General features: G+C 43.9%; 1 protein-coding gene across 1 annotated transcript in view; it reads right to left on the bottom strand.

Annotated features, from left to right (window-relative positions):
• Positions 1-21,357: 21,357 nt before the first annotated feature.
• MCM3AP (minichromosome maintenance complex component 3 associated protein) overlaps positions 21,358-23,646 on the bottom strand; it is a 642,417-nt gene continuing 640,128 nt past the window's right edge. Inside the window, exon 29 of the mRNA XM_078681440.1 lies at positions 21,358-22,008. Coding sequence (XP_078537566.1) covers positions 21,844-22,008 — 165 coding nt within the window. The 3' untranslated portion in view covers positions 21,358-21,843. The remainder of the gene's footprint in view (positions 22,009-23,646) is intronic.

Below are 23,646 nucleotides of genomic sequence, written 5' to 3'. Positions count from 1 at the left end.
GAGAGCTGAGTAAGCACTGGTTCCTGTCTTTTAGACCAGTCTACCTAGACTGTGTCCTGCCTGTGTTCAGCTACCTCTTCTGCGGATTTGGATGCATGTTGGATCTGTGTCTGACACTTCCATTGGTTGCGCCACAGGACATAGATGTGCTCCCAGGGCCCTTGCAGGCCCACGTGTACAGTTGTCCACAACGCATCCCCATGTTGATGATGCCATTTCAAGAGACTCCAAGGGATGGTTCAGCTCCTGTTGGAAGGGAAATCGGGTCTGCTCCAGAGGTACAGGCATTGCATCCATTTGCGCATGCATCAAATTTTTCCCTGGCGGCTGCTGTGGGAACCAGAGATGACCTTCTTTGCTTACTTGACATTATATTGGAAATAATGGAGGAATTGCCACCTTTGGATGCAATGTTGAGTCTTCGGCACAGGATAAATAAACAATCTGGCCTTTCCTATGCTGGGAACTATTCAGCATTTTTTAAACATTTACAAAATCGAAGGTCGTAACTGACTTTGTTTTATTTTTCTCCTTCTCTGCTCTAACTGAGTGTAATGGCATTCAAGGTGCTCAGTGTAATAATAACCACATATACAAGTTTAGAGGACCCTTTGAGCGCTTTTAGGGAAAAAATTACTTTTTTTATGGACATTGTTTCAGGTTTTTTAAGGTGCTTTTAGTATTTTTACTATAAATGATTTTTATGCTTTTAAAGGCCCTTAGCTGTATCATTATCTAGCTGACCCTGTTGACTTTTTGATGAGGAGTGGGTGTCATGTCCTTTAGGCTAGTTCTGTCATGCACACCCCTTTTTTCATACATTGTCCCATCCACATGACAATAATGGTTCTGAACAGGTGACCTATTACCTAGTAGCTTGCTCCTGTCTCTTCAACACCAGGCTCTAATTATTCTATCATAATCCCTGTTCCTGACGTACATAAACATGTCCTCAGGCAGGGCATTATTATTCTGTATAAGGGTCACCTCCCTTTCCATCCTTCTCCAATAGCCCGCTGTGTATGATTGCATTTGTTTGGGGAAACATTTATGATTATTTTTAAAACATTTATGATTATTTTCAAAACATATTGATTCTAGAAGAAACACTGGACCCTAAATCCCCCCTACAAATCAGAGAATTCCTTCCAAGCTGACCCAGGGTCCTGCATGCAGAATCTTCAACACCGGGATTCATCCTCGGAGCAGAGACAGGGTCCTTCATTCTCTACCATCAGGTGAGGGGGTTGGTTCTTCCCTAGGGGATTCTGGACTACATATAAGCATATACATCCTACACATACAGATCTAGGCTAGGTACATTTAGGCACATTACTTAGGGCGCACATTTAAGGACTATGCAAGTGCTACTGTTTTTATCTGAACTGCTTATGTTCATCTTATTAGCACTTTGGTAGAAATGTATCTACTCTTTACTATATTAGTACTTGTGATCTGGTTTTTATACTTCTGTCTACTGATTGTTGCAGCACATATGTTTTACACAAGACTGAAGCTGCACCAATAAATACTTATTGAACCGTCCTAACCGCCATCCTGTGTATTTTCTGAGAATAAATTAGCACGAGTGACTGAGCGAAAGTACTGTACTCTTTTCCCCAATCCCAGAGGAATCAGGGTTGTCATGTTCAGTGCTTGCCAGAAATTACCTACACCACTGTAGGGTACAGGTGGGTGCAAGTGGCACTGTAGAGCTAGCTAGTCTAATGGCTGACATACCCTGTGGTGGTGTCCGGAAGCGGTTCGGACACAAAGCCTTCAGCTTAGGTCATCCAAAATGCGCAGGTCCTGAGAATTTCTAGGAACTACATGACCATGCTGGCAGCCATTTTGGGACTCTGCTTCGACCAAGTCCCACAAAAAAATGCAAAAAAAGAAAAGGGGACAGGGTAGGAATGATAACAACAAAGGATGTCTGTTGGTTGAACAAAAACAGAAAGATAGGGTTCAGCTGTGAAAACTTGAGTGTAGCCTAACTAAAAGCAAGTGACTAAGCAGAAAAAAGTGCAAACAGTGTAACCAGCAACACTCAATTCCTAAATTTGGAAAAGGTGCCCATCAGTTCCCACACGGTACCGCCCTATTCATCATTTGGGCTCTCTTTTTTCAGGAGAGGGTATAGTCTATCACGAGTTGTTTTAGTGACAGACAGTCAACCCAATGTAAGTAGTAAAGTATATGAAGGGTAGGACCGAAAATGTTAAATATATCAGGGTAACTGAATTGCAGTGCAAAAAAGTGTATTGTGAAAAATAAAGTATATAAAATTGGGTAGAAAAATGAGTAGAAAAAAACAATTTTTATGGATTCTCTCAGATCTCCCAACGTTAAAACCAAGAAAATGATCTAGCAGATTTAACAAAATATCTGCAAGCTAGTAGGGTCAACATGTTTCAGCATACGTGGCTATAAATACGCCACTGCTTTCTTCAGGACCTAGATATTGATAGCTACTGCAAAAAATTGAAATAATATCACCCGTTTGATTTCAGGTTATGCTCAGTCTCCTCCAACATGCTGAAAAGAAAGGCACACAAACAAAAAACACAGAGAACCATTCAGAAATTAGCAATTTGCGCATAATTAGTTGTAAATAGCCCAATGATGTCAATAATACAACACTTATACAGAATATGGTGATTAATTCCATTATCCTCATCATTATTCGCTTACCTAATTGGTAGGAGGGAATAACATCACCGCACCTGGCTGCAGCTCAGGTGTGTGGAGCACCGCTCTGGTGATACATCAAAACAAAACACAAGACTCACAGTTACAGATCACATAAAGGAAGATCATGGTGTTGGTAAGTGATTTTATAAGCTCTGTTGTGGCATCTAGATTATGCATCTATTGTTGTTATAGCTTCTGTTTTTTAATAGCAACCGATTTTTGGATCAATCAGAAGGCTATTCTTTAAAAATAAAATAAAATTCGGACCAACTAATCAGGGTGAGAGTTTAGGCAAGAACTGGAGAAAGCGTGTGTTAATATAAAAAACGAGGTTTTAAGCTGTGCTCTCACTAACATCTCCGTCGGTACACCGGGCGTCCCTCTGAGCAATCTGGGGGGGCGCCGGTGTGTGCTTTCTCTCCGTTTTTGTTTCAATTGCAGAACGCCACAGGAATCACGTGACTCGTGCGGTCACGTGATCCAGAACTACAGTTAGCCCGGGGAGTCCCGGGAACTGTAGTTCAAAAGTGCGTTTGGTACCTATTTGCAAATGGAGTTTTATCAATTCCTAAATAAAGCGCCTTATTTAACTTCTAAGCGGTCTCCTTAACAAATGAAGTGTGGACCTCTTATTGGGAACACGCGCAGCCAAGTTAAAGCGCATTGAATGTTCTTCCCCTCCGTTATTCATGACGGGTACAGAATACCACAAGAAACACGTGACTCATAAGGTTACGTGATCCAGAACTACAGATGGCCCGGGTAGTCACAGGAACTGTAGTTCAAAAGGGGGTTTGGTATCTATTTTCAAGTGGAGTGTTTGATTTATAGGTAAAGCGCCTATTTTAACTTCTAAGAGATCTTTATAATAATGAAGTATGGACCTCTTATTAGGAACACGCGCGGCCAGGTTAAAGCGCATTCCAGAAAAACTGACATTTTTATTCGAATATCTAATTTTTGTCAAAGAATCAGAATCTCGTACCTCATGTGCGATAATTCTAGTGTCATTCCTGTTAGTCTGGACAGGCACCAAAAATACATACAATCAATGTGTGCTTCCATCTCGGAACCTACCATTCGTCACGTGATGTCACCTGTTAAAGAACTACAGGAAACTCGTAAAAGATCTTGGAAATTATAGTTTAAATGATCATTCACGGGCCTATAGACTTCCATTCACTTAGTGGTCATTTGTAATACAGTAGGGTTTTCAGTGACTGATGGCCAAACAGTATATATATCTATCAGTGTTATTATGTGCTGATTACCAGCCTACATTTGAAGATAACCACGATATTTACGGAAGCTCTATCCTGTTAAGGACTTATGTGAAATAGTTTTTTTATCACAAAACTTGAAAGACATTCTCTAAGTTGGTACAGGTCAACAGAAAATTCATATAACCAGATAATGACCAAGATGCATTCATAGGTCAGAGTACTCCTGTGACTGTTACATGTATTCTGTTGATTTATGTATCGGCAAGGGTGCTCAGGAAACCGAATTATATAATGGGGCTAGGCATACCTGAAATATAGTCATGATGGCCCTCAAAGGTAATATCGTCTAGTGGGACATCCATGGTATGTCTTCATTGAGACCTGACTTATTACTGTTGAGTTTATAAACCCATTTCTGTTCTTTTTTTAAAAGATATTTAGCGATGTCTGTAACATGCTCTGGTATGTTGGGTTGCTCCAGTACTGTCCAGTGAAAGTCGTTAGGACCATGGCCCACCTCTAAAAAATGCGCTGTCAGTCGTGTCGCTTGTTTACGACAGCGAATCGTGCTCTGGTGTTCTGAGATCCTCAGCTTTATTCGCCTGGTTGTCATCTCAACGTAGCGTAGTTGGCTGGGGCAGGTAATTAAGTAAAAGAGATTTTGACTATTACAATTTGTAAACCTCCGCTGCTGCCATGCTCTGTTGGTACAGATTTCGAAGTTTGTGGACAGGCAGCACACGTCCCACATGGGTGGTGACCTTCCACCGCTGGTAGATCCCAGAGGGTACCGATCGACCGGGGGATTTGTTTTTTGGTCGAGTGTGTACTAGTTTGTCCTTAAGATTAGAGCCTCTTTTGAAAGCAAACAAGGGTCGTGCTATTTGATCGCCACCTGTATTGAGGATTGACCAATGCTTGAGTACTATCTTCTGTACTTGATTTGATCTTGTATTAAAAGTATTGACAAAGGTCTATCGATTCATCTTTTCAATACGCGGTTCTAACAGCGCCTCACGACTGTTGTTTGGGGCGCGTTTTTTAGAGTTTCGAACAAACTTCTTGGGATATCCTCTCGCTTGTAATTGTTCTCCCAAGTTCTGGGCATGTTTTTCAAAGGCCGTCTTGTTTGAGCAGTTGCACTGTACCCTCAAAAATTGACCATAGGGTAAGTTGTTCCTTAATGCCCGTGGATGACAGCTCTCATAACTAAGCAGAGAGTTACGGGCCATCGGTTTTTTGTACAGTTCGGACTCCAGCCCATTCGGTGTAGTAACAATAAGAAGGTCCAAAAAAGGTAATTGGATTTTACTGTATTCAATTGTGAAGCATAAGTAAGTATTTTGTGTGTTGAGCCATTGATGAAAGAGATGTAGATCTTCTGTAGTCCCTCGCCAAATTACGAGGATATCATCAATGTATCGCTTCCAAATGCGAAGCGATCGTTGAAATGGATTGTTAGATGTTAGAACAATTTCTTGTTCGAAATTGTGTACGTACAAATTTGCCAAACTAGGCGCGAAAACGCTGCCCATGCTGGTCCCAGCAGTTTGGAGGTACACAGTATCCTCGAATTTAAAGTAATTTTCTTTCATGGCAATCTCTGCCAGACTCATAATAAAGGGAACAGGAGTGATGGATGCCGGTGTGTTTTCTTCCAGGAGTTTTCTCACTACTTCCAAAGTTTCGTTCTGAGGGATAGACGTGTACAGGGATTCCACGTAAAAAGATGCCAAAATATCCATAGATTGATCAAATTCTACTTCAGGTAACAGTCTGAGGACATCTTTTGTGTCCTGTAAGAACGTGGGCATCTTCCTGACCATTGGATTAAGAAAATGGTCCACGGAAGTGGATAAAGGTTCCAAAAGAGAACCTATGCCCGATATTATTGGGCGTCCTGGAGGAGGCCTCTGTGGTTTATGTACCTTTGGTAAGGTGTAAAAATAAGGTACAGATGGATGTTTCTCAAAAATACGGCTTCATGGGTAGTAATCCATCCTTCCGCGGCTGCTTCCTCCACTAAGTGGCCAATAGTCATTTTTAACCGTTCAGTTGGGTCAACTGAGAGAGGGACATAGGATCTTGTGTCTTGTAGCTGTCGCATACATTCTGTGCGATATGGGATGGTATCCTGCAGAACGATTGCTCCGCCCTTATCGGCAGGCTTAATAATGATGTTCTCATTGGATGTCAGAGAGCGTAGAGCTTCTTGTTCTCTCTTTGGGAGGTTCACGAAAGAATTCGTTTTAGACTTAAATAGCAGACTCATATCATTTTCTACAGCCTTCTCAAAAGTAATGACTTTCGATGGTATGCCTGCAATGGGAGGAATGAAGGTAGAAGGTTTTCTTAATCCAGTGTTAGTGTCAATAGATTCTGGCAAGTCTTCATTTTTGTTAGCAAAAAAGAAATGTAGCCATATCTTTCTAAAGAATTTGGCCATTTCTGTTTGAGCAATGAAAGGGTCACCCTACGCAATCCCAAGTTCTGAGGACTCGGCGAGTGATTCTGATAGCTCAGTGGCTGGTGGCCAATCAAATAGAAACCAAGGCAGAGGGAATAGATGGAATCGGAGTAATACCTATCAAAACTACAATCAGATTCCACCTTGGTACCAACCAAACCCCTGGATGCTAGGGGGTCCTCCGTTCCCTCCACAGATGGGACAGTTTGGCCCACCACAATTTCAATGTGACCCCAACATGCAGCCTTTTTTTTTAGGGCAGGGTCGAGGGGAAGCAAGAGGTCGAAGAAGACAGGGAACAAACCCACGAGTACATTGGGGAGTACAACCACAACCTCAAACGCAACCGCCCTCAATGGATCTCAGGAGCGGGAAGAGGATACCGCAGGAGGGAGCCACGAGACAGTCTCGTAATTAGCCTGAGCTCCCACACCCTAACTGACACTGAGGAAGCTCTATTGAATAGGGGCCTAGGCTTTGTGACCACCCAACAAGGTGACCCTTTCATTGCTCAATCAGAAATGGCTAAATTCTTTAGAAAGATACGGCTACATTTCTTTTTTGCTAACAAAAATGAAGACTTGCCAGAATCTATTGACACTAACTAAAATTTTGATCCTAAAGCTGCAGAGGATCCAAAACATGGCGGCCAAATTGGCTCTATCCCGCCCTCGCTCTTCTTCTTCTGCTGCATTGGCTGATCTTCATTGGTTACCCGTCCAACAGAGAATTGCCTTTAAGGCTCTATGCCTTGTTTTTAAGGCTCTGCATGGACAGGGACCGATACCGCTCCAAAATCTTTTTTCCTGGTATCACGCTGCCAGACTTCTGAGATCCTCCTCCGCTTTCCTAGTGACGGTCCCTAGGATCAACAGAGTGAGGATGGGTGGCCGTGCTTTTAGCTTCACAGCCGCTACACTTTGGAACACCCTCCCGCTGACGCTGAGGAGTAGACAAGATCTCACCTCTTTTAAAAAGGATCTCAAGACCTTCCTGTTTCCCAGAGCAATGTAATTGTGGTCTACCTGTAGGAATGATGTGGTCTCAGCGCCAGGATACCCTTTGGGTGGCAGCCGCGCTTAATAAGCAATAAATAATAAATACATACTAACACAGGATTAAGAAAACCTTCTACCTTCATTCCTCCCATTGCAGGCATACCAGCGAAAGTCATTACTTTTGAGAAGGCTGTAGAAAACGATATGAGTCTGCTTTTTAAGTCTAAAACGAATTCTTTCGTGAACCTACCAAAGAGAGAACAAGAAGCTCTACGCTCTCTGACATCCAATGAGAACATCATTATTAAGCCTGCCGATAAGGGCGGAGCAATCGTTCTGCAGGATACCATCACATATCGCACAGAATGTATGCGACAGCTACAAGACACAAGATCCTACGTCCCTCTCTCAGTTGACCCAACTGAACGGTTAAAAATGACTATTGGCCACTTAGTGGAGGAGCGGTACAAAAGGGGGTGTTGATGGACGGAGCATCTGAATCAATCAAACACTCACACCCAGTCAAAAGATCTGGGTTTAATCCATCACCGTTCTTTAGCCCACTCTGCCACCCCAGTTCAGACATAGCTATCTGCAAATCAGTCTGACCCTGTGCCTCATGGGAACAGTCCAGCCCGAACTGCCAAGCCATGTCTTCCCTGGACCGGAAACAAGCTTCTGAGGACTGGTTTCTGGCATTCCAGCCATCTTCAGCCCGGCTTGCTTGAATCCAGTGGCAAAGTGAGCAAGGGACTCACGTTTGAGCATACCCTGCCACACATATGGCGGCCAAAAGCGTCCATCATCCCCTTTTGTATCACTTAGTGGAGGAAACAGCCGCGGAAGGATGGATTACTACCCATGAAGCCGTATTTTTGAGAAACACTCATCCATCTGTACCTTATTTTTACACCTTACCAAAGGTACATAAACCACAGAGGCCTCCTCCAGGACGCCCAATAATATCGGGCATAGGTTCTCTTTTGGAACCTTTATCCACTTTCGTGGACCATTTTCTTAATCCAATGGTCAGGAAGATGCCCACGTTCTTACAGGACACAAAAGATGTCCTCAGACTGTTACCTGAAGTGGAATTTGATCAATCTATGGATATTTTGGCATCTTTTGACTTGGAATCCTTGTACACGTCTATCCCTCAGAACGAAACTTTGGAAGTAGTGAGAAAACTCCTGGAAGAAAACACACCGGCATCCATCACTCCTGTTCCTTTTATTATGAGTCTGGCAGAGATTGCCATGAAAGAAAATTGCTTCAAATTCGAGGATACTGTGTACCTCCAAACTGCTGGGACCAGCATGGGCATCGTTTTCGCGCCTAGTTTGGCAAATTTGTACGTACACAATTTCGTACAAGAAATTGTTCTAACATCTAACAATCCATTTCAACGATCGCTTCGCATTTGGAAGCGATACATTGATGATATCCTCGTAATTTGGCGAGGGACTACAGAAGATCTACATCTCTTTCATCAATGGCTCAACACACAAAATACTTACTTACGCTTCACAATTGAATACAGTAAAATCCAATTACCTTTTTTGGACCTTCTTATTGTTACTACACCGAATGGGCTGGAGTCCAAACTGTACAAAAAACCGATGGCCCGTAACTCTCTGCTTAGTTATGAGAGCTGTCATCCACGGGCATTAAGGAACAACTTACCCTATGGTCAATTTTTGAGGGTACAGTGCAACTGCTCAAACAAGACGGCCTTTGAAAAACATGCACAGAACTTGGAAGAACAATTGCAAGCGAGAGGATATCCCAAGAAGATTGTTCGAAACTCTAAAAAACGCGCCTCAAACAACAGTCGTGAGGCGCTGTTAGAACCGCGTATTGAAAAAGAAAAGATGAATCGATTGACCTTTGTCAATACTTTTAATACGAGATCAAATCAAGTACAGAAGATAGTACTCAAGCATTGGTCAATCCTCAATACAGGTGGCGATCAAATAGCACGACCCTTGTTTGCTTTCAAAAGAGGCTCTAATCTTAAGGACAAACTAGTGCACACTCGACCAAAAAACAAATCCCCCCGGTCGATCGGTACCCTCTGGGATCTACCAGCGATGGAAGGTCACCACCCATGTGGGACGTGTGCTGCCTGTCCACAAACTTCGAAATCTCTATCCTTAGACATTGGTACCAACAGAGCATGGCAGCAGCAGAGGTTTACAAATTGTAATAGTCAAAATCTCATTTACTTAATTACCTGCCCCTGCCAACTACGCTACGTTGGGATGACAACGAGGCGAATAAAGCTGAGGATCTCAGAACACAAGAGCACGATTCGCTGTCGTAAACAAGCGACACGACTGACAGCGCATTTTTTAGAGGTGGGCCATGGCCCTAACGACTTTCACTGGACAGTACTGGAGCAACCCAACATACCAGAGCATGTTACAGACATCGCTAAATATCTTTTTAAAAAAGAACAGAAATGGGTTTATAAACTCAACAGTGATAAGTCAGGTCTCAATGAAGACATACCATGGATGTCCCTCTAGACGATATTACTTTTGAGGGCCATCATGACTATATTTCAGGTATGCCTAGCCCCATTATATAATTTGGTTTCCTGAGCACCCTTGCCGATACACAAATCAACAGAACACATGTAACAGTCACAGGAGTACTCTGACCTATGAATACATCTTGGTCATTATCTGGTTATATGAATTTTCTGTTGACCTGTACCAACTTAGAGAATGTCTTTCAAGTTTTGTGATAAAAAACTATTTCACATAAGTCCTCAACAGGATAGAGCTTCCGTAAATATCGTGGTTATCTTCAAATGCAGGCTGGTAATCAGCACATAATAACACTGATAGATATATACTGTTTGGCCATCAGTCACTGAAAACCCTACTGTACTACAAATGACCACTAAGTGAATCGAAGTCTATAGGCCTGTGAATGATCATTTAAACTATAATTTCCAAGATCTTTTACGAGTTCCCTGTAGTTCTTTAACAGGTGACATCACGTGACGAATGGTAGGTTCCGAGATGGAAGCACACATTGATTGTATGTATTTTTGGTGCCTGTCCAGACTAACAGGAATGACACTCGAATTATCGCACATGAGGTCCGAGATTCTGATTCTTTGACAAAAATTAGATATTCGAATAAAAATGACAGTTTTTCTAGGATGCGCTTTAACCTGGCCGCGCGTGTTCCTAATAAGAGGTCCATACTTCATTCTTATAAAGATCTCTTAGAAGTTAAAATAGGCGCTTTACCTATAAATCAAACACTCCACTTGAAAATAGATACCAAACCCCCTTTTGAACTACAGTTCCTGTGACTACCCGGGCCATCTGTAGTTCTGGATCACGTAACCTTATGAGTCACGTGTTTCTTGTGGTATTCTGTACCCAGCATGAATAACGGAGAGGAAGAACATACAATGCTCTTTAACTTGGCTGCGCGTGTTCCCAATAAGAGGTCCACACTTCATTTGTTAAGGAGATCGCTTAGAAGTTAAATAAGGCGCTTTATTTAGGAATTGATAAAACTCCATTTGCAAATAGGTACCGAACGCACTTTTGAACTACAGTTCCCAGGACTCCCCGGGCTAACTGTAGTTCTGGATCACGTGACCGCACGAGTCACGTGATTCCTGTGGCGTTCTGCAATTGAAACAAAAACGGAGAGAAAGCACACACCGGCGCCCCCCCAGATTGCTCAGAGGGACGCCCGGTGTACCGACGGAGAGGTTAGTGAGAGCATAGCTTAAAACCTCGTTTTTTATATTAACACGCGCTTTCTCCAGTTCTTCCCTAAACTCTCACCCTGATTAGTTGGTCCGAATTTTATTTTATTTTTAAAGAATAGCCTTCTGATTGATCCAAAAATCGGTTGCAATGAAAAAACAGAAGCTATAACAACAATAGATGCATAATCTAGATGCCACAACAGAGCTTATAAGATCACTTACCAACACCATGATCTTCCTTTATGTGATATGCAACTGTGAGTCTTGTGTTTTGTTTTGATGTATCACCAGAGCGGTGCTCCACACACCTGTGCTGCAGCCAGGTGGGGTGATGCTATTCCCTCCTACCAATTAGGTAAGCGAATAATGATGAGGATAATGGAATTAATCACCATATTCAGTATAAGTGTTGTATTATTGACATCATTGGGCTATTTACAACTAATTATGCGCAGATTGCTAATTTCTGAATGGTTCTCTGGGTTTTTTGTTTGTGTGCCTTCCTTTTCAGCATGTTGGAGGAGACTGAGCATAACTTGATATCAAACAGGTGATATTATTTCAATTTTTTGCAGTAGCTACCAATATCTAGGTCCTGAAGAAAGCAGTGGCGTATTTATAGCCACCTATGCTGAAACATGTTGACCCTACTAGCTTGCAGATATTTTGTTAAATCTGCTAGATCATTTTCTTGGTTTTAACGTTGGGAGATCTGAGAGAATCCATTAAAATTGTATTTTTCTACTCATTTTTCTACCCAATTTTATATACTTTATTTTTCACAATACACTTTTTTGCACTGCAATTCAGTTACCCCGATATATTTAACATTTTCGGTCCTACCCTTCATATACTTTACTACTTACATTGGGTTGACTGTCTGTCACTAAAACAACTCGTGATAGACTATACCCTCTCCTGAAAAAAGAGAGCCCAAATGATGAATAGGGCGGTACCGTGTGGGAACTAATGGGCACCTTTTCCAAATTTAGGAATTGGGTGTTGCTGGTTACACTGTTTGCACTTTTTTCTGCTTAGTCACTTGCTTTTAGTTAGGCTACACAAGTTTTCACAGCTGAACCCTATCTTTCTGTTTGTGTTCGACCAACAGACATCCTTTGTTGTTATCATTAAGTAATATTTGGGCGTGTGTCTGTATGGGTCGTTAATCTAGCCCTCGGACCCCCTACCAGTGTTTGTCTTTTGTGACAGGGTAAGAATACCTTGACCCCAAACCTTGGTCTTGGGGTCTCAGAGGGACCTAGGTAGGGCAAAAACAGTTTATTTTTAATTGCTGCAAAATCGTGAAAATTCATGAATGTACAGCAAGAAATTAAAAAAAAAAAGCGCTGGCTCCTGTGCTTGTTTTGAAAAGGGACCCCGCATGTGCCACGGGCCACCCTCCTGAGGCTCTTTGGGCCACAGGGACCACCACCTCCCTGGGGCTTTGTTTGCAATAAAGGAGGGGGGCCACTCTGACCCTCCTTCTGGGCTTCTAGATGGCCCGGGGACCACCAACTACCTGGGGTTTTGTTTTTTTATAAGAGAGGGGGGCACTGCACAGAACCCCCCCCCCCCCTCCCTCCTGGGCTTGTAAAAGCGCTGGGGACCACCACCTCCCTGGGGCATTAATAACAATTTGCAGGGAACCACCTCCTCCTCTCCTATTGCAAGAATTGGGTGACAGTAGCCCCTTTTCCAGGTCATATACGAGCCCAGGGACCACCTCGCTGGGGCTGGCCCATACACAGAGAAGTAGGGGGGCAATGCAGCCCCCATCCTCAACCCATATACGGCCCGTGGGACCACCACCCCTCAGGGCCGGCTCCTGCTATGTCCCGGAGGGCACACCCCTGGGACATAGCCATTTTCTTTTGCTTGGCCGGAGTGGACAGCTCTCGCAAAGCAAAAGCAAACACTCCACTTCCAGCAAGTGGGAGCTGTCAAACAGCTCTCACTTGCAGGGAGTGGAGGTTTCATCTCTTTCCCTGCCCATTGACATGCTGGCAGAGAAAGAGATGAAACGATTGCTCTTGCACACAGGGAGCTGCATTTTCAGCAGTTCCCTGTGTGCAAGAGCAATGCCAGCTCCCGCAGGAGGCAGGGAGGTGGCCTGGACCACGGTCCCATAGCACACTGGGTACCCTGGATTGGACCAGGGCACCCAGGGAGTTCTGACTGGGCGCAGGGGATGGGCTCCCCGGCCGAAATTTGACCAGGGAAGGGGGCTGTGTGGTCCCCCTCCCCCATTCATTTAGGCAGGCCCTCGGGGATGGGGCACCTAAAGAAGATAAGAAAACGGGAATATAAAGAGAGCATTGCATTGGCTGGGAACCGAACGTGGGCCGCATTGCAGGCAGACAATTGTACCATTGAACTACCAATGCTCTGCTTATTGAATGGAACCGCAGCATTTCTATATATGAAGCACTGGGGTGTGTTATATGGACAATAAAAGGCTATTGATATGCAGTAGGTACTAGACTTTTTCCCACTGAATCTGGTACTAACAGATCTTACAGTAAAGTACACGTGGGGTGACTATACCACATTGCAATTTATGGTAGTCTCAGCCATTTTAATAGCGTATATTCTGAAGAGTGTTGCAAATTCATGACATGATTCAGAGCATGGCTATGTGTTATTTAATGATGGCAGTGGGATGGACTTGTAGAAGAACGGGGTTCCACTGGGTGAAAATAGGCAGGGAATTTGCCTTTTGAAGCATACTACTACATACCCAGCATATTTCTGAATGGCGGCTTTATAACTGGCCCCTTTTAAGGCGAGTCAGATGGAGCAATTACCTCTCTGTAAGTCACAAATCCCAATTTCTTTGAAGCCACAGCTACTTTTCCCTATCCTATCTCACAGATGTCAGTTAGTGTCACCTTGCTACCCCTTGCACTTTGTGATTGCCTCCCATGTTGTATGCTTTGCTATTCCGTTTTTTCAGTGTTTACATTACTCTGGTCGCATGGGGTGAACTGGTGCAGCCTCCAGCTGGAAAGAACTACTGCAGAACTTACCCTCTGTTGCACACCCAGCAATATAAGGATGCAATATCATAGCTCGTATTTTAAAGGCACAGAAAAGAAGCGAATCAATGTGATTATCATTTAAGAATTAAGCTAATGAATTTAAAATCTCAAAATAATTGTTGTACACAAGGGTGAGTGTATTTCATTAGGATACCCTTAGCAGTGAAGAAGAGTAGACCTTTTTTTAAGATTAGCGTCTTATTGTAACCCATCCTCAAATTGCAGATCTGGCTTTTCAGCTACGGTTAGCAGCTTTGGCTCCAACGTCCACATTGTGATGCCGCTATTGGCCCTGTGCTTGAGAGCATCCCTCATACCACTATGCGTCTGATATTCAAAGGTGTTCAAGGTGGCAATTTGGGACCACCACAGCTGGCAGGGTGACTCAAAGCTGGGATTGAGAAGGCAGTCCCCGGCACCAACATTAGACACCTCAAATTGGTTACTGCAAGCACCTGGCTCTACCACCTGGCCCATGCTGCACTCTATTTCTAAGCACCCATGCCTAACACCTCTCTAGCTTCACAATTAATTTGACATGTAAATTGATACAATAGAGTCTGTAAAAAGTGAGTGGGCCACTGCACTCCAATAATAGCCTTTTTTCATTTACAATAGGAATTCAGAGGACTCAATTTCCTTGATTGCGTTAGGGCGACTGGCACCCTAGCTACGCCACATTCTCCGGACTTTAACCCAGAACAAGAGGAAGAGAAGGAAGAAAGCAGGAGGAAGAGAATGATAGAAAACGGCGGCAAAAGGAGGAAGCAGAGATGTGAAGGTTACAGGGACGTTATATTTAGGAAACTGCATTAAAAACATAGAAATTCACTGGAAAAAAACTAAGGTTACAGGGAAGTTACAGTTAAAAGATAGAACATAAAAAAAAACCTTAGAAATTCACTGAAAAAAACAAAAGGTTACAGGGACATTATAGTTTGGCTCACATTTCACTCGAACAAAATAAACCTAGCCGGGAAGAGTAGCATGTATTGTAGCTACAAGGCACGAAGTTTTGTTTTCGCGTATTCGAATGTGAGCAGCTGGACCTCTAGGCTATAGTCCAGTAAAATCATGATCTTGGAGCCCTTGTACCGCCAAGCTCCTAATTTACATGCCCCCCTAAGGTAAATGTCCCTATCTAGGAAGTTAAGGAACTTTGCAAGGATGGGGCATGGAGAGGCCCCTGGAGGGGGCTTCCCTCTTAAGACTCTATGGGCTTGTTCTATTACAGAACTTGTGGAGAGTGTTCATCAGAAAAGGTGGTTTTCAGCCAAGAGGTAAGGAATTTGCTTGTGGTGTTGTCCAAAAAACCCTCATGAAAACTAACAAAACTGAGATTATTGCAACTGGCCTGGTTTTCTGCATCTTCAATGTGCCATAGGATGTCAGTGTTGATCTTCTGTTGCTCCTCAGCTCCTTTCTTGAGACCCAGGACCAAATCCTCCATTACGGAGAGTCTTATTTCTGCTGCCATTACTCTATCAGAAACGTTACAGAGGTCTTGTCTTAGGAGGGATACTTCAGAAAGTACTTTTCCAATTTTGCCTTCAAGCCATTCAATTCTCCAAAATGGCCCTTGCAGAAGTCAGTGTTACTCGTGCCTGGGGCAGTGCCCTCCTCTTGTTCTGCCAAATGTGTAACAACTCTTGCATAGTGGTCTAGTTTGCCCTGCTGGGAATGTTTGGGTTCTTTATCTTTAACCATGTTTGCGGCTTGTTCCCTAAATTAGTGATCAGGTAGATGGTGATCTTCACCTGGCTCAGTGGAGAAAGTCACTATACGTTGTAAGTACAGAGCAGATGAGGGGGGGTCTCCTATTTGGCCAATGTGGGCCGTTTCCCAGTGCAGTATATCGGGTGGATGAGGTAATTTGTGGAGTTTAGCCCCAAGCCACTGCAGCAAGACAGGCCAAAGGTGTTCACGGTTTATTGAGTGTAGCTGCCCATCCCAGGGACCTGCAGCGACCGCCTACCACTGGACCACTGTTTAATGAGTATCGTTAGCATCACTCCCTTGGCAATGTCAGCCGCTGGGCAGATGGCTTTTGTTCAACAATGTGCTCAGAGGTTCACAGTTAAGACAGATATAGGGGGGATGAAACCCCAGCTGAGAGTCATTCCATAGAAAGATGCCATTAACAGTACAGGTCGGTGGCCAAGCAGTCTCTCTGCCGGCTGCAGCCGCCCCCATGGGGTGTGATCACTGGTGCTGCGACTTATCCTCCCCACATGCCGGAATTTGCTTGGCCCCTAGGGCTTGAGGCCTCAGGGGGAGAAGAGGGAGGAGGCGATAGAGCGCACCTCAGGTGGCTTTAATGTATGTGCATGGTGGGGGGGCGGGTAGGGCAGCAGGTTGAATTTCACAAGTCCAATGCTCCCCCCCCCCACGTTACAAACACCAACCTCACAATAGGGGGGCTCCTTGGTTCGCCCTGGCCACAATTTTGACTCAACTTGGGCTACAGTCCCGGCCCACCGCGGGGAGGCAGGCCACCCTGGAAATCTTCTGGCAGGAGTAATTCAGCGGGTGAGAACTAACTCGCGCTCAGCCCCACAGATGGCCTTCAGGATGCCTCCTGGAGGCCTCACTGTTTGCTCGAGGCACAGCACAATCCGGCCCTCTTCATAGGGCCTCAGGGAGCTTTTATGGGGAAGGATAGGACCTTCACAGATGAGTGGCAACCATGGCCATCACCTTGGTGAAGACCCAACAGGGTGCTGGTGAGGCCAAAGGGGAGCACAGCAAACTGAAAATGCTTGTGGCCCACAGTGAACTACAGGAAACGCCTGTGGGCATGCAGGACATGGATGTGGAAATAGGCGTCTTGCAAGTCAAGCACGATCATCAAGTGAGGGCAGACATGACCTGCGCTCACATGAGCATCTTCAACTTCTCCTTTAGGAAGTTGAGATGGTGCAGGAATAGGACAGAGGCCTCCATAATTTTTGGGCACCTGAAAACAGTGGGAATAGCAACCACAACCTACTTATGATGCTGGCACTTTGTTGATGGCTCCTTTGGCCATAAGAGCTATTGCTGCCTAAAAGAGTAAGTAGAGATGGTCCGCCGCCAGCCGGTCAGGAGAGGGTGGCATGGGTGGGAGGGTTTCCAGAAAGGGGATGGAACAGATCCTCTGGAGGATCTAAAGGACACACTTGTCCGATGCTATGGACTGCCAGAGGGGCAGGTGATGGCGAATCCTGCCTCCCATTGGGTGTCCGTGCTGGTATGAAGGCAAACTAAAGTTGCTTAAAGATGGTGGCTGCTGGCGAGACAATGCACTGGCCAGACCTCTGGCTGGTGGTCTCACATGGTTTGTAGAAACCATGTCCGCAGCCACGAAAAGGCTGGGAAGCCTGCTGGCTGTGGTGGCTGGTTGGAAAAGGATGCAATTGGTAGCCCATACCGTAGACACGGAAGGCAGACTAGGGTTGGCAGAGAGCCATGGATAGGCCCAAAGATCTGGCTGTAGCCCTGCTGTACAACAGAAATTGTTTGGAAGAGTCTAAGGAGATCTTTTATACATTACAAAGACTATACCTGAATTGTGTTAAAACATATGACAGCAAAAAAGACTTATCAATCATATAATAAACAGGTTTCTTTCATATTCGCATTGCTTTTCATCATCTTTATTCATAAATATCTCTAGTAAAAACAAGATGACATATCCAAGATGAAAACAGCCTACGCGTTTCATCCCTATTCACATGGGACTTCTTCAGGGTGGCGCACTATGTTATGGGAAGCCTTATCTTCAACCTCCAGTTGTTTGCGCAACGCGCCTCATCCACTATTTTAACCTCATATATCTCCTCTGAAAATTCAATGTCTATTATGCATATCACCAGCACAATCGATTTCAACTGCCATGTCTTGTTCCTTCCTGCGCTTTATTTATACACTGAGGCCAGATGAATAGAGGACTTCTATATTGAAACTCGTTTGGATTGCTTGACGAGGAGTGTATAAAGAAAGTGCTGGAAGGAACGAGACACCGCGGTTGAAATCGATTGCGCTGGTTATATGCATAATAGACATTGAATGCTGACTGGTGCAAAAAGAAAATAACTGTTGTCAGCGTCCTGGGGTGGCGCCTACATATAGGCACCACATTTCTGTTGCGGCCAATGATTACAACCCAAACAACACTACCTGCTAGTGTGCAGGGCAACTATTCAATTTCTGGATCCAGTCTGATGCCTGGGGATAATTCTAAAGTAATCTGTGGCTACAAGTCTGTATCAGATAATCCAGATTACTAAACACCGGTCTATAACATCTGGTCATCTGCCTGCTCACAGTTGGCCAAGAACATGGTTTTGACCAAGTAGCCATCAGACTATCTGTAAGAGCATCATTGAAATGTCACTGGCCCAAGCTGTAGCATTTCCATCAAAATTATGTTTCAGTCTCAGTGGATGGCAGCTGTAATTCTTGCACCCTGGATGCCCTGCGAACAACCACTCAAATGCAGCACTCTTCTTCATTGGTTGCCTATGTGGCAAGTCAAGCTCCATCTCTAGGGAGGTGTCAAAACCACAGGTGTTTTGTAATTAAAAGCATTAGTTATCATCAGTGTAATGAGGGAGAAGCAAGGGATCCCACTCACCATCATCACTAACAATACTAATTCTTCCATTGCTGCAGTGTTTATCATATGGAGTCTTGTATTTGTATCACATAAATACAAGAAGCCTTCTTGCCTAGCTATTTCATCATAGCACTAACAATCAGAGACATCTTGTAAAGGAGAATCTGCATCTGCAATGCCAATTGTCTACATTCAAAAGTGTTTCCAGAACGGGCTGTTTCTTTTCAGGATTCAGGGATTTTTACATATCCAATTCATACAAAACATCCACTGCATTCTAAATATTTGCATGCCTTACTCAAAACTCTTCTTTTTCAGCTAGTCGCCTAGGAGGGGATGGGATAAATATGGTCTGGCGCCTCAAGGGAGCCACCTGTACCACCGAACATTTTGTGAGCACTGGTGATGTAGATCTGCAAACAAATGGAATTACAAACCTGAAGTAATTCCTGTGTGCTGGATGTACTCCAGCAGCTTTACTTAATTTGTTGCTAGGTAGTCTTCCTTCTCTTGTAAAAGTATCACTTCCCGAAGAGTGAACATTTGGAATGTTTCAGTCTTTACAAATCTTGAAAAATCTCAAATCTGATATAGGTCTCAATGTAAAGCAGGGGTCTTAAAACTTGGGGTTGCGAGAGGCAGAACTGATCAAAGGGGCGGGCGGGGGGTTGGGCAGACACGGGCCAAAAGGAGCATCATGCTGAAAACAGTGTGGTATTTCTAGTGAAAAAGAGTGCTCCAAATAACACTCAAAGTCTACTGCCTTGCCCCCATGTTTGTACACTTTAGAAAGACCAGGCTCCTCACAGGAGATGTTTTTCGTCAATTCCTTTAAATTTCTGTACCTCCTGTAGTCACAGGTTAATGTGGTCGCCTTGCATGCTTGCCTTTTTGCTTTCGAAATTAAAGGACTTTTGATATGTAATATCTGTGTTTTACCTCTTAAGAACCACTTGTCTGTGGTGACAGACAACTATTCATCTAGGTTGTCTTTTATTCTAACCTCTAAGCTTTGTGCAGCATAGCCTGCACTGGAGAGTCATCTGCTTTCGGTTGTGCCGCCGCGAGAGGTCTGTCCTCTTCTTCTCCCGCTACAACGAAAAATATTTCTGGATGTTGTTGACTGCTACCATTGGCTAGACCCTTAACAAGCTGTACCTTACTTTTAGCTTAGCGAGTGGTTCCGTTTTAGGACCTGCAGGTTCACAGGCTTTTGACGTACTCTCAAGAACACTATCTGGGAAGGACTATGTAATGTCATCACCTAAGAGGCAATCTTCTCGACCTCTTAGTAAATCTATTGTTCCTCAAGCTTCTTCTGCTATACTATCCTCATCTGCCGAGTAATCTCTCAGACACCGTGGGCTCTACCTGATTTAGCCTAGAAGCGTGGAAGCACTATGCCATCTTTTTCTTTGTCCAATGTGCTAGGTTTAACTTTTATGATTACAAGTTTAAGATTTGAACAGGGAGCAAGAGACAACAGTTCCTTTGATAGTTGATCCTTAGTCAAAAAAAAATATGCTCACCTGGTGTTCGTCATTTAAATACACTTTCCAGAAGAAATTTAGTCAACACATAAATAAGCTACTGTGTATCATTGTTATGAAAAATGGCATTGATAAGACACACAGGAAACAATATCTCTAACAGAAATTCTCATCGAAGTCTGTTGAAAGTTTTTCGCAAAAGTCCTTTTCCAACTCAGAAGCCATGAAAAAACATAACTATGAAATCGTAGACTTGATGTTCTCCGTAGTTCAGCAATACACATCCAAAACTCTTGGACAGAAAAAAATATAAAAATGGAGGTTACGTATTGGGGTATGGTGGGCTTACACCAGACGTCATGATGGGACACACTGAATCACATGCAGCTGACAGCTAAAGAGGAAAAAACATACATTTTATACAAATACTCCAATACCATAGCCATTAGATTGTGGAATATACACAATATGTGAATCTCGAATAGGTTCATTCTGAAGGGTCTACTAGAGGTTTCATACCAATGCAGATTTAGTTGTCATGGTCACAGTGGACTTATGAGAATCCTGAAACGTCTAGTGTACCTCTCTGCTATCCTAATGAAGCAGGAGTATCCACAGAAAAGGAGTGATTTTCCTTTTCTCCATGGTATTATCTCCAGACACTCAAGGACCAAGACATGCTTATATGGCACCTTCCATGCATTTGAGGAAGCAACTGTTATGGCAGCTTCCGGTCTTGGAGATAGCACTTCTTTTTACTCCAATTGTTCACATTTCTTCCCCACTCCATAATCTCAGGGGTCAGTCTACCTCATCGCCAGTTGTGTTCAGTGACCCACTTGGAGACATTTATACTTTGTTACCTACCATATTCCAGTTTGTGCACTAGCAGTGACTGATTGGATATATTAAATGCAGAAGTGGGTCATTCTTAAACTGTGAGCAGCAGGGAAAGCCTGTGGTATCCCAAAGTACTTATGAATTTTGCTCTTTAATTCGGCCTGTTGTGCCTAAACTGTTCAGCACTTATTCCAATCCCACTGTAATAGAAATATGTTCCTGCTGCCAGCTTCTACCAGGAGGAACAAATTATTAGAGGTGCTCCAAATCAAAATTAGTACAAACATTTAATATCAATAAAACATAGTAAACCACATCAAACTACAATAACATATGTCCAACTAACTCTGTGATCAGGGACTGTAAGGTAAGGAGACAGTCATTCCCTCTGTAAACACAGGGTAGAAGTATATTCTCCCATAAAAACAATCCTTACTGAGTCCGTTTCTCAACAATCGGACAGAAAGTAATGTAACCAGTGCGCTCAAGATTAAATGTCAACTTTCATCAAAACAAAAAAGGATTTTGTGGCTAAAAACAGTTATCTTCCTTTCGTCCAAGCTCCACTATTTCCTGTATTAGTGAAGTAACATGCATGAGGCAGCAAATCCATCGCAACACCGCTCGAAAACAAATAAACTGTGTCCATCATGTAGATGCTCTTTACTGCACCTAAGAGATGGATGCTAATAGTTTCTTGTAAGAGATTGCTGTTACTCTGGCTCCTGATCTTCTCTGCACAGATCTGGCCTATTCAGTTGTCCAGAACGTCTATCAACGTTGAGAGGTGGAGGTCACAAGCCTTGTCCTGCTCTCTGCTGCTCTGGATGAGGTTCCTTAGCTTCTCCAGTCGCTCTGACAGGGAGATAAACGGCTCAGACACGAATCCTGTCCCCTGCTTCGGGCTCGCAGTGTAGTCCTGAAAAATGGAGATTGCATTTAAGAAAGTACTACTAGGGACATGAAGAATGATACAGAAACCTGTTGAACATCTAAGAAATTGGGCTGTTATTTGCAAAGAAAAAGTTTTTTTTTACATACACACTACTAGATACTAAACATTAAATTACAAATATGTACATTAGGTATATAGAAATACCTTTTGGGGAAATCCGCCTATCACATTGAACCCCTAGTGGGCCCTAAACCCAAACAACCACAATATACTAGATACAACCTCACAATAAAGGGGGTGTCATTTTAAATAATGCAAGCCTACTGGCTTAGCTAGGGTGTTTCCACATTAGTAAAAGCAACCACATGTCACATTCCAACCTTCTAATGCTATTGAACTAGATGGCGACAGTAGCTATATTTAAATGCATTCGTTATGACAGATATTGCATTGTCAACATCAACATTTTAAACAAAGTATTTCAATCCAAAACGTGTTTCAGTCTCTTTCCTTTACTATAGATAGACTGACACTGCAATCATAGGACCAACCACAGGGTGCCCCTACACCCCACAGCCCAAAAGCAAAAGCTGCAGCTATGGGACTGCTTAAAGCCAGTGAAAACGTCTCCCAGGGTCAGGGATTCAGTCCCATGGGAGAAGTATGGCTACTTTCATAAAACATTTATGGGGGGTCGGGGGCTGCTGCACCTCCAACAGCCCTCCAAGCACTATTTGTGACTTGTTGGTGGGAAGTCTATGCAAGTTTTTGTCCCCACCCACCCTGTAGGGCAATATGCGGCTCTCCATGTTGGAGCCTTGAATATTTTATTAGCATGTTTCTTCCTCAGTGCAGCCTCATGCCGCATGGCATTACCTTTTGTTTATTCTTTCTTACGGGTGTCTTGGCCCCTCCCAGGACACCCACCTGCAGTAAAGGTTGTTAGGGGGCAGGGGGGAAATCACAAGCACCTTGCCAAACACTGTGTGAAGCCCCCATCCTCTGGACAACTCTCTCTGCTCCTGCCGACAGTACAGCCTTGCTTCTTGGCTCATGCCCACGGCGAGAGTAAGGCACACTCCCCTTCGAGGAGTGTGGGCAAGGTGACACAGCTGGGGAGCCCAAGTAACACTCCTATCCAGTTTCTTGGATAAACTGAGTCATCAACACATACCTGCTTGCACCGGGCCAAGGGGGATAAGGTCTGCGGAGACAAAAGGTGACTCAGAGAGGGCCCCACGCAACCCCCACACCCCCCCATCAATTATTTAAAAAATGTGCGGACCGCCAGGGGATTGACTCCTTTCAGGAGTAAATTCTTTAAAATACGGCACAGCACCTTGTTTTGTGCTCTCTTTTGCCAATGTGGGAGGGGGGGGAGGGGGGAGTTTTAGCTGCCAATTTTTCAGTCCCCCATAGAGCCAATCTCAAATAAGTTTTTTTGTTTTGTGCCTGGTGGCCAGGAGCATTTCCTTCAGGTATTTTGGCTTCTAATGGTGCTTTTTATGAGGAGATGGGTTGTCGAGGTCCACCACAACCTGACCCACCCTCCGCTTGGCTCCTGGTACTTTTCTCCTGCTGGTGGGTGAATCTTGCACAGCCCCATCCACAAGCAGTAAGCAAAATACCTTCCTTGCTGCACACCCCAGAGCCTCCTGACTT

Source organism: Lissotriton helveticus, chromosome 3_1 (genome assembly GCF_964261635.1).
Source record: "Lissotriton helveticus chromosome 3_1, aLisHel1.1, whole genome shotgun sequence".
In the NCBI taxonomy this organism is placed as follows: Eukaryota; Metazoa; Chordata; class Amphibia; order Caudata; family Salamandridae; genus Lissotriton; species Lissotriton helveticus.
The sequence above is the reverse complement of the archived record's forward strand: the minus strand, read 5'-3'. Positions and strand labels throughout refer to the sequence as shown.